This window comes from Limulus polyphemus, unplaced genomic scaffold (assembly GCF_000517525.1).
Source record: "Limulus polyphemus unplaced genomic scaffold, Limulus_polyphemus-2.1.2 Scaffold43, whole genome shotgun sequence".
NCBI lineage: Eukaryota > Metazoa > Arthropoda > Merostomata > Xiphosura > Limulidae > Limulus > Limulus polyphemus.
In genome coordinates this window covers 83,662-98,861 of record NW_013665653.1, presented here as the reverse complement: position 1 = coordinate 98,861, position 15,200 = coordinate 83,662, and the positions used below count along the sequence as shown (strand labels likewise).

Genomic DNA, 15,200 nt, shown 5'->3' with positions numbered 1-15,200 from the left:
AATCGAGTGCAAGAAAAAAGAAGATTGGGTAAGTAATTTATTTCTGTTTTTCAAGATCTTTTTAAATTATTTAAGACTAGAATAGGTAAAATAAGTAATAATAATAATATAATTAAAATTGTTCACGAAGCACACATGCGAGCAGCTTGTGGGTAATGTAATTCAATAGCGTAACATGAGCTGCACGTTCCCCGAGTGATTTACAACTTATAATGGTGTAAATAGCAGTTAGACACAGTTCAAAGGGCAATAAAACAATAAAATTTAATTATAAATAGATGTATAATGTTATGAAATTAGAGCTACTTAGGATACACAAATGTAGTTTCATGTAACAATTTGAAGTCATACTAGAACGAAAAGAAGGTTAATTTATTTTTATTTCGATTTTTTTGGGGTGGTTATGAGGTTGGTTGAATTGACCGATTATGTTTGAGATTAGGGTAGAGAAAATAACATATAAACTATAAGTATTTAGTGAAAAAAAACGTTTGAAATGCATTTAGGAGGTTTTAAGGATTACACAAAGGAAATTTGAGATTTTTGAGATGGCAAAAAGTATTTTTAATTTTAACATGAAAATTACTTTGCACATGGACTATTCAAAACAAATACTCAATATATCAATGGACAAATCTTTTATTTTATTTTATTAAAACCACTTACCTAAAAATATGATTTTTTTGTATGCGAAAGACTTATAAACTGAAAAACTGCTAAATTTTGTGAAGATATACATACCATATTGAAATTTAGAAGTATTAAATTTATAGACTTTTAACTGAGTACAAAGAGGTCACGTGGTCGGTCAAATCGACCATGCCCATGTTGAGAGAGTTAAAGAATCTTGCTGCAATAATTTTTTACTAGTAACATCATAGGTATGTTCATCATTTCCCTGGTGTAATTTTGTTCCTCAAATACAAATAATTCCAGCTTATAAAACATTTTAGATAATGTCAATTGTAGATGCTTTTTTTACCTTTACTGACTTTGAAGGATTTTTCTTCCTATTCCATGAACCATCACCTGTGTTTCTAGTCTTTGAGCTGGTAATAAGTAATGCTGCTTGATCTTGCAAATTATTCAATTTGGCCTCTTCCAACTCTTGTCGGGACTCAGCTTCTTTCTGTAGCCTTCTTTCTTCCTTTTCTTGCTGTTGGTGCTGGTGTTGCATAATCACTTTACGAAGCCACTCAGCTTCTTTAATTCTCCTATAATTTTGTGCTTCTTGTTCCTTTTTACTCAGCACTTTTGGCTTTGGAGGTAATTTTTCTTTTGTTTTCTAGTCACAATAAAGCTAACTTAATAATGGAACTCAAATTTTAAGATCTCAAATCTGATATATTTGTTTAAAATAAATAAATCAATATGTAACTAAATAAACACAATAACTCCAAATACCCATTTCAATTTTAATAATGTGTACCCATTTTACTACACTGGGTGTTGAACTAGAAGTAAATTAACTCTGTGGTGAAAAGAATTTGTTCTAAATATTCAAATAAAATTGTACTAATTATAATTATTTCACGAAACCATATAAAGGTCATAACACTTGTAAGCAAGTCACAGTAATCCTGAAGTTACATTGTACAAAAATAAAAGACCTAAAATACTAAAAAGAATACACATTCAAAAAGGAGTAAATAACAATGCATCCCAAAAACTTTATTAATTTTAGTTCTGATAATGAAAAAATGTATCAGAAGCAATATTCATTAAGACGAGCTTCAGAATTTATAAGGCTAAAACTTGGGTTTGAGTCCCATAATGGGCACAAGGCAGATAGCCCACTTGTTAGCACTGTACTAAAACCAACAGAACACATTACCACTTAACAACTTATGATGGTAAAGATAATTACACAACATAGACTACATTGTATATTTCTGCTGTTTTAAGAGTTCTCTTTTTTGATGCACTAATCAGAGATGTTACAGAATATAATGTATAATGGATAATTTAAGATATAGAAAACTCAGTTAAACAAATTAAATAATTACCAGTATATTGATAAATTCAGAAATTCAGATTACTGCATGAATATATGTAAAAAAAAATCAATACACATTCTTTTCACTTCTAAAGTAACTGCATCCAAACATTTAAGAATGTGGATTATAATACTAAAATTAATAATCAGTGGAAAGTTCAAACTGGAAAATAAATAAACAAAAGATCTTGTACAGTAAAACATTTTGAGAAAATTCTTAATATTATCTAATTCTCAAATTACCAACTTCTTTTTTATACTATTTACTACCAGTTGGATCCAAATATTGAATTACATTGAGTAACTTTACATTTTTACTCACTATAACATTCAATGTAAAGAAACAAGGAAAAAATGTAAAATACAAAGGAGGTGAGCTATATCGCATAATCGGATTAATTGCAATATTGATGGTATTTTTGTTAACATTTTTTGTGGGTCATAGTTATTACGGATCCTGTATTAACCAACTAAGTCTTGGACGTATGAAGAAGGTTGTTTTTATAGGTTGCTTCTGCTTTGTGTTTGTTGGTGACAACATTTTGGGCTCCGCACTGAGTCCTTCTTCACCTAAAGCTAGCTTCAAAACGATTTAAATCTTGTACTCACATGCACATTGATGCATAAGTACTTTAGAAAAATGTGTTTTAAAAAGCCAATGTGTTCCAGACATACCACCATCACCAGTTCTCAGGATAGTTAGAAGAGTTAGTATTATTATGGTACATTTACATAGATTGTACAAGAGTAGCATCCATATGATATATATTTTGTCTTTTACCTGTTAAGATGTGAAAGAATGGAAAAGATCTGTGATACAAGATTTCTGAACATCTGTATGCTACAGTCAAAAGATATCATCTAGATACTGTAGCTATGAAATGTCCATTTGTGTTTGAATACTGTTTGTTTCCAACATTAAATTAACAGATTAAATAAATTCTTACTTTGGTCCTTAGAAGAAAAAAATTGCACAGTAACCTAAAAAAAAAGTTTCATTTCCAGCCAGGATTGCTTAACACTCATGAAAATTTATTACAAGTCATGAGCAAAGGATTAAGGAAATATTGAATACATCTCTAAGAAACCTAACACATCTTCTAAAATACTTTTTATTACAAATGCCACTTAACCCACTGACTGCTGATTTGTTGTATAGGATAAAGTCCACCTCCAGCAGTTGAATGCAAATGTACTGTATACAGTGTATGGCTTCAAAACTTCCACACACATAGAAAGCAGCTGCAGTCAAAGGGTTAACAGATATATTCTTCCATCATATTCTGTATTTCAAAGTACAGGTAATAACATTTATACAGATTCATAGTATTATTACACCAGTATTAATGTCTTATTCACAAGTATACTAAGAAAGTGATGACATGGGAACATATTATATGCAATAATTGAATGTAAATACATATGTGACCATATGGTGAAAATGTTATCTCCAATAAATAAAAGTAGAAATTACATAAACTTTTACAATGTAAACCTACATAAACGAAAACTGTACCTACTTTTCTTCTTTGAAAATTTTCTTTCTTTCCTTGTTGGCACTCAGCAGATGAGTGAATCACATTCACCTAGTAGAGAGAAAGATCTTGTTCTAGTTTTCTATGAAAGTTATTAAATATTCTACTTGTCTTCACTTGCTGAAGACAAACATTTAAGATTCTTATCAGGTTTTATAAGACCAACAATTTTTATATGCTAGAAACAGAAGCTGCTGTGTTGGCATACAATTAAGCTTATGGTTAAAATATTGGTTTCAAGTCTGTGATATAGACAAGAAAAGTGGTACTGTGCCTGTTCTTTTTCTTGGGGTGGGGGACTTTTGGTCAACTCCAAAATAATTTCAATGTCCAAGTTCTAAAGCCAAGAAACCATATGTTACTACAACAGCAGTATGCCATTACAAGTCACGTTAAACATCCTGATAGAGCTTGACTCTCATGACAATAAAAAACTTGAGTACAATCTTGCTACATTTAATTAGTACCATAACCATTCACAACTCCTGATACAGAAGAGCTAAGCAGCATTCAGCTTAATATCAGATAACTGTTTTTAAATAGTTCTAAAACTACAATATAAAGTAAATATATGTTTTGGTTAAAAGGCTATTACAACAAAATAGTATTTACTCACTTTAATATGAGGTCATTGACCGTACAATCTGTATGGATATATAAATGGCAACAAGTGAGCTCAAATTTTGGATGTAGAGCAAAACTGTGCTTAACTCTTTCGCTGCCATGGACACATGCAAGTCTCCCTCTAGAGTCTAGAGCACTATCACAGGCACATACAGGGGACACATTAAATAACCTTTGTTTTAGACTTGAAAAGTGTGATATTAAATGTGTTTTCATAGACTTCTTTAAAAGCCTTTTTAAAACGAGTGTTGGTCTGCAGATGGTTAGTCTGTAACAAATTTATTTTTCTAAAATGTTTGAATTTTTGTATGTGAGAGTAAAGATGATCTACATTTCTCTTTAATAGAAAAGTATTTTTGAATGTAAGGCACTAAAATCTTGTGTCACGTGCAGTAAAGGATACCCGGGATGATAGGGTTAAGTAACTGTTCTGAGATACTTGTAAGTGATGTGCTACTTCCACACATACTTAAAGTGCTTATTATGACCAACCACACTATATTTTTATTATTAAAAGTTATCATTTTCCTACAATATATACTTACCTCCACTCACATAATAGCTTTTCTTGATTTGTTCTGCCCTCTATATGTGCACTTTTGCTCACTACTAGCCTTGATACTTCCACCTACCCTCACATTTTACACATTATAATTGTGCAGTAACATGCAAATCAGCATGTGACAACCCTCTACCAATAGGAGTGCAACACACCCTCCTAACACAGCTGACTCCCTCTATACTGTACTTTCATCACTTCAAGATTAGGCAAAAGGATGCACCAGGAGTGAGGAGGATGGGTAGTAGGAACAGTGTAGGAAAATGTTAACTTCCAATATGATACCTTATCTCTTCTCACATAATAGCTAGAATCCCATGTTGAAATGGCAGAGGAACCTGTGCAAAGGTTACCTAGGACTCTTTGGAAGGTGACTGTAGAGAACCCATGAAGTGTGATACCTTAATGTATAGGGTCACACCCATGAGAGACCATCTGTACCAGGTATACTCTTCACCCATTGTAAAGATACGAGTCATTAAATCTGGCAGAATGGTGCACATCCACTCTGTAAGTGGACATGCCAGATGACGTAGAGAGACTAAGGCACATTAGACTGTATTTGGTGGGTCAACTCCAGTCCAAAACTAGGCAGCATCAGGTATTTTTCTTCAAGTCTGCAGTAGAAGAATCCCAACCATTTTCACCTTAAGCCTAGCAATCAAAAAGGAAAATCAACTTCTGTTCTGACAGGGCACATGTGCAGACCCAGTACACAACCAACATCAGGCCTCCTGGAAGCCTAACATCCAGGAAGGAAATAGGAGTAGTGGATAAGGGGGGGGGGGCAGAAAACATGGCAATGAGCAATTTGGAAGCTTGCCATTGAAACTAGGAAGGCAGCATTGGTAGAGGGGAGGAAGAAGGAGCAAGACACAGGATTTTAAACAAGAGAAGGTTTAGAAAGACAGGAAACTAAGGAAATAAGGGAAGAATGTTGACATGAGGCCTCAACCATGGATTCCAACGTATCAGAAATATCTCCATGTACAGACTGATGCAAAAATTGAACGAAAGAGAGGTCTCTTATATAGAAAGCAGAGAGATACATGTGTGACAAGATGGTGTCCCTGCCAAGAAGATCCCAACAACAAAAAACCATGTATGAAGGGATAAGGCTCAGGAAGATAAGTGTTCCATTGTGAAAAAGATAAGGGTATGAATATTTGCTTAAAACTCCTCAGGGGAACTGTGGAGAGCTCAGAAAGGAGGTGAATGGAGGAAGATAGTGGAGAACAGTGGTGAGTGTAAGCCAAAGATATAAAAACAGGGCTGATGAAGATCTGAATTATAATCTCCAGGTCAGGTGATCCCCACACTTGAATCAGATGCCAAATATGGAAAATCCGACCTATGATAAGCCAAAACATAAGAATCAGACAAACGTGGAGGACAAGGCATAGTGGTATCTGAACGTAATTGGGCTAAAGTTGATCAGCATGTATTCGATTATAAGGAGGGGGGACACTAAACAATCCAACAAAGATGCAGAATGGAGGAGGGAAGGGGGAAGAATAAAAAAACACAGGTAAAATTGACAAAAGGTAACATAACTGGGAAATATTTTTGAAAAAGGTGGATGAAGGGGTAGCATTGGATTGCACTGCAAAGGAAGGAGGTAGGAACAGGTTGTCCAATTCATCTTTATCCTGATCTGATTCATAAAGGAATGGTATATCCAGCTGCATTTCTGAAGACATAGCGGGCCGCATGAGTTTTCAATTTGCGACGTACCATGGCCAAGACCTCCTCAGCAGAAAATGTGATACCAAAGCCACAAAAGTAATAGGTGGATCAGCAATGGCCTGATTTATGACTGAAGTAGTTGTAGTGACATCAAAGTGAGAGTTCATAATGTAGAAATTAAAAAGAAAATATTTCATAAACAACTAAGTAAGCATAAATGAAATGACAACAAACCAAGTTGTCAAAACACAATAAAGTTAATTGAAAATTGCACCCGAAAATGAAAAATGTAGAGCAAAATTAGAGCATGACTGCACACTGGAATGTCAAATCGAGAAGTGATGAAAGTATTCTACAGTTCAGAGGATGGTGGAGGGTTGTTGCATGCTACTGTACAGGTATACCATGTATAAACATATGAGGGTAGGTGGAAGCTAGTGGAGAGTGAAAATTGTGCAGAAACAGTGCAGCACAAGTCGAGAAAAGCAAGGTTATCATATTAGAAAAAGAACTCAATAAGCAGGTGGTTCTATATTGAAACTGTCAAATTGCTGATAAAAACATTAGTAAGATTTGTATATTTTCCCTTTTAAACATTTATTAAGACATTAATTTTATACATTTACTTTTTTTCTCCCCTTCATCTTGTATTCCTTTCAGTTTTCTTTTCTAAAAAAATAAAGTGCAGGTAGAAACACCTTAATAAGCTTTATCTTGATATAAACATCATTATTTATACTAATAAATATGAAATCAGGAATAGTACTCAATAATAAACTGTATTCTTAAAGTAGATTTAACTTCAAGTTATTAGAAGAATCAAAACCAGTTACTTTGTTAATTCTGAGGTGCACATCTACTTATTATGATTTCAAGTTACACTTAAAATTGTTTTAATAAAAATACTTGAAGTATTTATAATTATTTCATGATATACAAAGAAAGCAGTGGTGTTGAATATTAAATACATAATAACTATATTTTATGTACAACGTGTGTACCAGCTATGTTTAAACATTTTTACTGAAAAGCTGCTAAACTGGTAGCAAACTTCTGATAATCATAAAACAAAAACTGTGTGATGGTGACGTATATACATATAAAACAACAATAGACTTGCAATGTGAGGATTTTAGTTCCATACAGATACGTTAATCTCTAACACACAAATGTTAATAATAACAACTAGTACAGTGAGAAATATTTTTTTACCATTACATATGCATTACTTTTACATAACATACTTTTACATAATTTGAACCAGTGCTGCATTCAACATCCCATGTGACACACACAAATCTATTTTTATCCGTGTTTTTTTTTATTATTTACTTTTAAATTAAGAAATTGATTAACGTACAGTACTAAAATATGAATTATAATCTACAGTTTGATACCAAACTTATAAACATAAATTCATGAAATAGTAGTTCAATAAAATCTTGGATGCGAGTCAACAAATGAGATGACATGGGCTTTCACCCACGACCCGCTTCGAAAGAATTAAATGGCCAGGAATTAGTTGTGAGCCAAATATATAGGTACTACTACTTGTGTTGCCTCTGATACCACAGGTGTCAACTGTACCAAAATGCCACTACATTAGCATAAACATTATTCTTATAGACTATAGTCAACCTTCCATAGTATTTCATGAGACATTTTGATTTGTATTTAGTATTTAATGAGTAATATTTCATGTATGGGACGTGTATAGTTATCTCTATCTCTTATGTGAAAATTTAAGATTTGTAAGCTCTTGCATATATATCAGTCTAATAGAACGAAAAAAAGAACGTACATTTAACATTATGGACAGATTTGCATTAAAGTAGCTTTATTGTAATTTTTCATTTTTGTTGTTGTTAAAAGATTTAACTAACTTCTAGTTCCTATATTTTTATTTTACTATTATTGTTTGTAAATAGAGAAGTATATTGTTTAAACTTTGATTTCTTAGAATTACAAATATAATTGTGAAGGTCAGTCCTAAATTACTTGCTGTAAGAGGATCTGTATGTTAAATAACCTTTTTAATTTGTGTGCTTATTGATTAATAATCCAGCACTTAAACATGGTAAGTTAAAATGTTTAACAGTGATATAAATTTTAAAGAAAAGTATTACTCCTGAAGTGTAACCATCTTGTGAATTGTTTATTTCAAAGTATATGTGTAACTGATATAACTGCAGGTTTTTTCCAAAGCCCAAAAAACCACTAAGAGCTCCAAAAGAGTTCCTAGTTCTATTGACTCAAAATCTCAAAAAAGTTGAGACAAGCACCCCAACCCACCATAGAAACATCTGCAAAAAGATGAAGATCCAGATGCAAGGGAAGAAGAGGAGCATCTTCTGTAATATTGGTCCTGTTGAGGCACCAGGTGAGATCATCGGACAGGGAAGGGGTAAAATGAAAAAGGAAAACAAGGGATCCCAAGAGAGGTTCCAGTGATCATGTACAGTCCACTGTAAAAGATGCACATGAGCATGACCCATGGGAACAAGGGGTTCCACAGAAGCCCAAGTCCCAAAAAAAGAGAAAACCTCTCACACAGGAAGAGGGGAAAAGGATAATAGCTGCAAAAACCAAACTCTCCATGGCCCAAAAATGAAGTGAAGGCTATGCCCTGTCGAGATTGGAACTGAAGAACACACCTGAATGAACCAGATACAGGGTGGGTGTAAGATGATACTTCATCAGCTTAACCAGCCAACCTAGAAGATTTGCATACTAAAGAAGAAGAATATGAACAGAGAAGTTTTGTTAGGATAGAGCTAAAGAAAAGCCAGTCATCTGTATAATGGTGGAGTCTCAATCCCAAGCCATAAGTGACAAAAAACATATATGGTCATTGCCAAGCCAAAAGGAAGAGCTTGGATCTAATAAACTTGACCTTGATGTACAAACTGAAGGTAAAGTCTGAATGCTGGGGAGATTGGAATGTGAAGATAAGCACTGAAGGGGTCCACCTTGATCATCCAAAGCCCTGGAGAAAGTGACCACCGGAGGGTGATAAAACTCTCCATGGTAATCCAGATGCCAATATCTGGTTTTTTTTGGAAAGGACACACAGACAGGAATAAAATCCCTGAGAAGGGCGAGAGAAAGGAACAATAACAGGAGACGAGGTTATCCACAGATCAACAAATGGAGACAAAGGTGCCCCCCTCTGTTCCCAAGCTAAAAGGATAGTCACAGATTAGACTGTTGTGATTCCAAAGAAACAGGAACCCTACTAAAAAACCCTTAGTGGAGGAAAGGAGCCAGATGAAGATGCCCGAGATAAGAGGGAGGTAAACGTACCTGGGCTAGAAAGGCATCCCTCCCTAACAAATCCCAGAAACAGAGTACCAAGTGACAAGGCCAAGGAAAAAAGAATGTGCCAATACTGAAAAAAGAAGGGAACGAGTATTTGCGAAAAAATCCTCAGGAGAACAGTGGATTGTATCTGAAAGAAGATGGATGAAAGAAAGACACTGCAAAATGGTGGAAATGGTAAGGTAAAGGTGTGAAAATTGGGCCCAAGAGAGATGTACAGAAGATAACGTATACAAACCCCCACCTTGAAGAAGAGACTCCAGAGTTTGGCAATTCAAAAAAAGGGACTTCAGTCAAATTATAAGTCAAGGTATAAGAGAAGGACAAGGCATATTATGAAATCTCAAGTGAGCAGAAAAATTACATCTGAATACAAGTGCCAAATGAAGGGGGTGATAATTGAATAGTAAGTATAAAGGAAGCTAGCAGCACTAGGAGACTGTGAAACATTCATATTTGCATATAACAATATCACAACAATATCCAAGAAACCATCCATCTCTCTATCCTCTGAAGAAGAGTGGCTGTTTTCTTAGAGGTAGTAAGGAAACTGAAGAGCTTACTTCTTTTGTGAGTGGAGATTTACACTTCTTTTTTTTTGGTTTCCTAGTTGTAGGATTATTTTTTGAGGAAACTTTCTTGACTTTTTGCTGCAAGAGCATTTGATTGGATTCATAGACTATAGGTCTAGTGAAATACCAGTCAAGTTTAAATTTGAGATGCAATAACATAGCCAAGCAGAAAACACTTCGTTATTCATACTGAGTCAGCCTGGTGTAAACAAATTTCTTCAGTGCAGAGAGAAGATTGACATTATATCTGGACTGCATGCTGTCAATCTCAGTCACCAGTCCATAAACATATGGTACTACATAACTGGAGGTATCAATATTCTGACCCTGGTGGAATCTGTTGCCTCTTCAGAAGGTGTCAGTTTTGTAACCAACTCTGCTAGCAAGGTTCAATCATGTAAAGTATGTTTTGATGTACCAGTATCTAGATTATCCAACTTCTTCCATGGAATCTTCAATAAAAATTTAATCATCTGAATTTCCGAGTTCCATTTTGTTGGTGTTACCAAATGAACTTTGGCCTCTCCCTCAAGTAGCTCAGTTGCTTGCATTGATTTTCGAATGTAGGACACAATGACTGATGCTTTGGAAATTACTTTTAGCAGTGGTCCAGCTTTTTGCATGCCATCCCTGATCACAAGCTGTAGCATGTGGGAGAAGCAGGGGTCATGTTCATGAAAAAACTCGGATACATTTTCTGCTGATTTAGATTCATCCAAAAGTTCATCTTCTGAGTCACTATCTATATATGAGCTGTCAACATCTACCACACTAAGTAGTGTTTGTGGTTCAAATTCAGGCAAGCAGAAAGCCTTGATCATGTTGGATGCATTATCAGCTGTCACATGACACCTTATTGTTGATGTTAGACAGATTTATTATTTCATCATATTGAGCTGCAATGTTACCAGATGTGTGACCCCCCTGAAATGTCGACATGCCAGCATGACTGTTTGCATTTTCCAGTCAAGTATAAAATGACCAGTGATGTTGAAAATCTTTTGACTCCACCAGAGAAGGGGTTCAGTGTACTGGCAATAAAATTGACAAGTTTGTTAGTGATAGCTTCGAGGGTGTGTAGACTTATATTTAGATGCTGCACCTAGGTGGAAGTACCAGAACCAGATGTAAACTTCTGTAGCTCTGCCTCATGATTACGCTAGAAATACAAAAGTGTTTCACAGTTATATAATATACAATATTGTTTATAATAAAAATAATCAAAAACATATAATAATAAATAAATATATCAGTTATAGAATATAGTTTAAAATGCATGAGAAATTTAGTTTACCTATATTATATTGCTAAATTTACATAGAATATAGCTCATATATAAAAAAAATAATAAAAAGGCTTACCTTCAGGTGTGTCAGCAGGTTAGAGGTGGTTTTTCATGAAGCAGAAATAATCTGCTCAAAATATTTACACTTCGACTTGATGTGACCAGATTTAGCAGAAGGAAGTATAAAGTGTTCATGTACCATTAAAGGCTATTTAGTAGCCATCTCAAATTCTTTCAAGTGACTTGAATGGATTAATAGCCATGTAATACAATACCTTTTAAGGTGATTGGAGAGTATTGACCTGATTTAACCCTCTCACCACAGACATCCTTTACTGCAGATATCATGATGTTTTTAGTAAGTTACATTCAAAATTTAATTAAACTATGTTTTGTTCATGTTATACTAATTACTATAGCATAAAATCATAGATAATAATCATTTTTTAATAGTACATAAGTTTTAAGCAATATTTAAAAAATTCTGAATTTTCCTTAGTGTGAGGAATGTGACTTTTTTTTTTCTCTAGGCATTCCCTCTTCTCTTATTTATTTACCACCCCTGCAAGAATTACAAAGTTTAAAGTAAATTACTCATTATAATGTTTTCATCACTCAGGCAATACATAATTTTCATAGCTTTCAATTTTGTTTGGTTACATAGCCATCAAATAGAAAATCAGACCCCTTTTGCCATGTCCATCTATCACACCCTCTCTCTTTCAGGATTTGTCAATAGTTCAATTCAGTACTATATTACTTATAACCAATAAAAAACCAAGATCTTTATCTATCAAATGACGTATATCATTGTTTTCTGTAGAGAAATTAACATGCTGTGGATGTAATAATGACAGTCTAGAAATTTGATTAGTACAAAAGTCAACATTTACAACATTAAGTATTCACTAAATCATTTAGCAAATACAAATACTATGCTATTGAAAATTGAATATGAATACAAATACTTTAATTTTCCATATCAAATTATTTGAATACAAGTACAAATACTCCCAAAGCTGTATACCTCATGTCTGGATGACACTGCACTTACAGCCCTGAAGCACAAAAATTAATAAAATTTACTATCATTTATATATATATACTTTACTATACACTTACTTTATCTGATTGACACTGAAATGCTTTCATTTTATATGCTGCCTTCACTTCATCTGGAAAAAACAATTTGGAAAATAAAAACCAAATTAAAAACAAAACAATATACATGTGTATATAAATATATATAATATATAGAAAGTTTTAAAATGTCATAATGTTATTTTCACAAGGGTTTCTCTCACTACTACAATTGTTGTTTTCATTAGCTCTGCACAAATCCTTCAATGCAAAATTAACTCAAAAATTACCACTGGGATCCATATGGACCCCATCAGATTTATAAGCAAATTTTTCTAAAATATTTATACAACAACTTGCTTGTGGGTCCATGTCTGTTGAGCCCTTAGAAAAAAATATGTCACAAAAAAATAAATAAAATTATGATTAATATTGCAAGTAATCCCACCAATTACTGCTGGAGTTTTAGATTTATTTTTCTTAGAAAATAAGTGATTTCATCCTGTTTTCTGGTCAGTTCAATATGATGTAATACGTGGACCTTGTCTTCACTGAACAGTGTGTAAACAAGTTGGTAATTTGACAAATACATATATGAAGTTATGCTTTATAAGAACACATGAAATTCAAGATGATATACAGCTACCTGTCATTTAATAATTAGTACATTCAAGGGAGCTAAGAAAGAAAATAGGGTTAAAAGCTTGGAAAATAATGCATTTAGGGCCAAGGATGTGCTAGGGCTTAGGTTAAGCAACCAGTTCCAAGCACTTGCTAGTGATCAGGGGGTGCAGGTAAGGGAAACAGATGGGATCACAAGGGATGATAGTGTAAAGGATAGGGAAGTTACAGTTGTAGGTGACTCTGTAGCTAAGCATGTAGACATAGTATGTGGAGTAAATAGGAGCAAAATAATATGCTTATGTTATCCAGGAGCAGGGGTACAGGATATAACTGATAGAACCAGAGAGATAGTTAAGGGTGCTAGTACTAATGCAGTTTTTGTGGTAGATGTTGGGGCTAATGATGTAAGGAAAGATGGATCTGAGGAGCTTATTGATAAGTATAAAACATTGATAATGGCATTTAAGAAAAGGGGTCATAGCTTGATTTTGTCAGGGATATTGCCAAGAATAAATTGTCAGGATGAGATACTAAGTAGGTCACTAAGATTGAATTCCAGACTTAGATCAGTATGTATGGATGAGCAAATAGTCTGGTTTGATTTGTGGGATAATTCTAATGGGAAAGTTAATCTTTTTGGAATGGATGACTTACACTTATACAAGGCAGGGGCTAGCATGTTAGCAAGGGCTATTAACTCAGCTGTAGTGTTAGATTTAAATAGGGCTAGACAGAGGTGAGGGCTACGATATTAATAAAATAGGAAATATAATTGATAGGAAAACGTGTACAACAGGCATAAAACTTGTGGAAACTGAGGATTTTGATATTATGGATATCACTGAGTTTAGTAAGTTTCCAACTGCTGATGGAACCTACAAGAGAGGAAACTATATTAGACTTAATATTAGCATCTGATGTGAATATGATAGACAGAATTGTGGTTGGTGACCATTGCACTACAAGGTTTGGGATTTTACTACACACAGAATTGAAGATGAATAGTACCCTGATTCCAAATTCCAGGAAAGCCAATTTGGATGGAATGAGACATGAGCTGGCTTTTGTAGATTGTACTAAAGGGTTTGGAGGGGATCTTGAACAGATGTGGGAAGCATTTAAGAAAAATTAATATGCATACAGAACATACATATTACCTATAGAAAAAAAAGGGTGCAACAGAGCAAAATAAGCCAGTATAGTTTATTAAAGGTTTAAGCAATCATATTAGGGATAAACATAATAAATTCAAGATATTTAAACTTACTGGAAATAATAAGGACTTGGAGAGAGCTGGTTAAAAAGAAAGATAAAAGGGCAGAAACTGTATATGAAAGAGGGTTGGTTGAGAGAGTTAAATCAAACAACAAGGAATTCTTTAGGTATATGATGGGTAAACAAAATGTTAGGATGGGGATTGAGCCTTTTAAAAATGATACTGGGGAGATGATCTTGGAAGATTATGAGATGGTAAACTTATTAAATTATATGTTCTCTTCAGTTTTTATGAAGGAAGATACAAGTATTATGCCTCAACCAGAGCACTTAATGAATGGGGAAAATATTGATGTAAAAGATATCATTTTATGTTCTAAACTTGTAATAGAAAACATCGGAACTTAAAAATTCATAAATCCCCTGGACCAGACAACTTTTATTCTTGAGTTTTAAAGGAACTTAAAGATTATTTTTGTGAACTACTAGCTAATATTTTTATAGGTCATTGAGTTGTGGAAGAGTATTGGAATATTGGAAGTTGGCTAATGTTAGTCCAATATTTAAAGGAGATGACAAACATTGTCCAGTCAATTATAGACCAGTTAGTCTTACATCAGTTGTTGGAAAGGTTTTGGAGAGTATGATTACAAATGCATTGCAGAGTCACTTAAAGCAGTTTGACATAGTGTCAAAGAGTCAGCAT

At 33.8% G+C, this 15,200-nt stretch overlaps 1 protein-coding gene across 5 annotated transcripts in view; it reads right to left on the bottom strand.

The window, feature by feature from the left end:
• LOC106462087 (trichohyalin-like) overlaps positions 1-15,200 on the bottom strand; it is a 48,756-nt gene that overhangs the window by 27,519 nt on the left and 6,037 nt on the right. For 3 of the 5 annotated variants that reach the window (XM_022389396.1, XM_022389390.1, XM_022389415.1), the window contains exons 2-4: positions 12,698-12,750; positions 3,517-3,582; positions 983-1,285 (exon numbers count right to left, since the gene is read on the bottom strand). In XM_022389396.1, the coding sequence (XP_022245104.1) occupies positions 983-1,285; positions 3,517-3,582; positions 12,698-12,727 (399 nt within the window). In that variant the 5' untranslated portion in view covers positions 12,728-12,750. Of the gene's footprint in view, positions 1-982; positions 1,286-2,243; positions 2,246-3,516; positions 3,583-12,697; positions 12,751-15,200 lie in introns of those variants that run through there. The other 2 variants (XM_022389401.1, XM_022389406.1) reach the window with 2 other exon arrangements.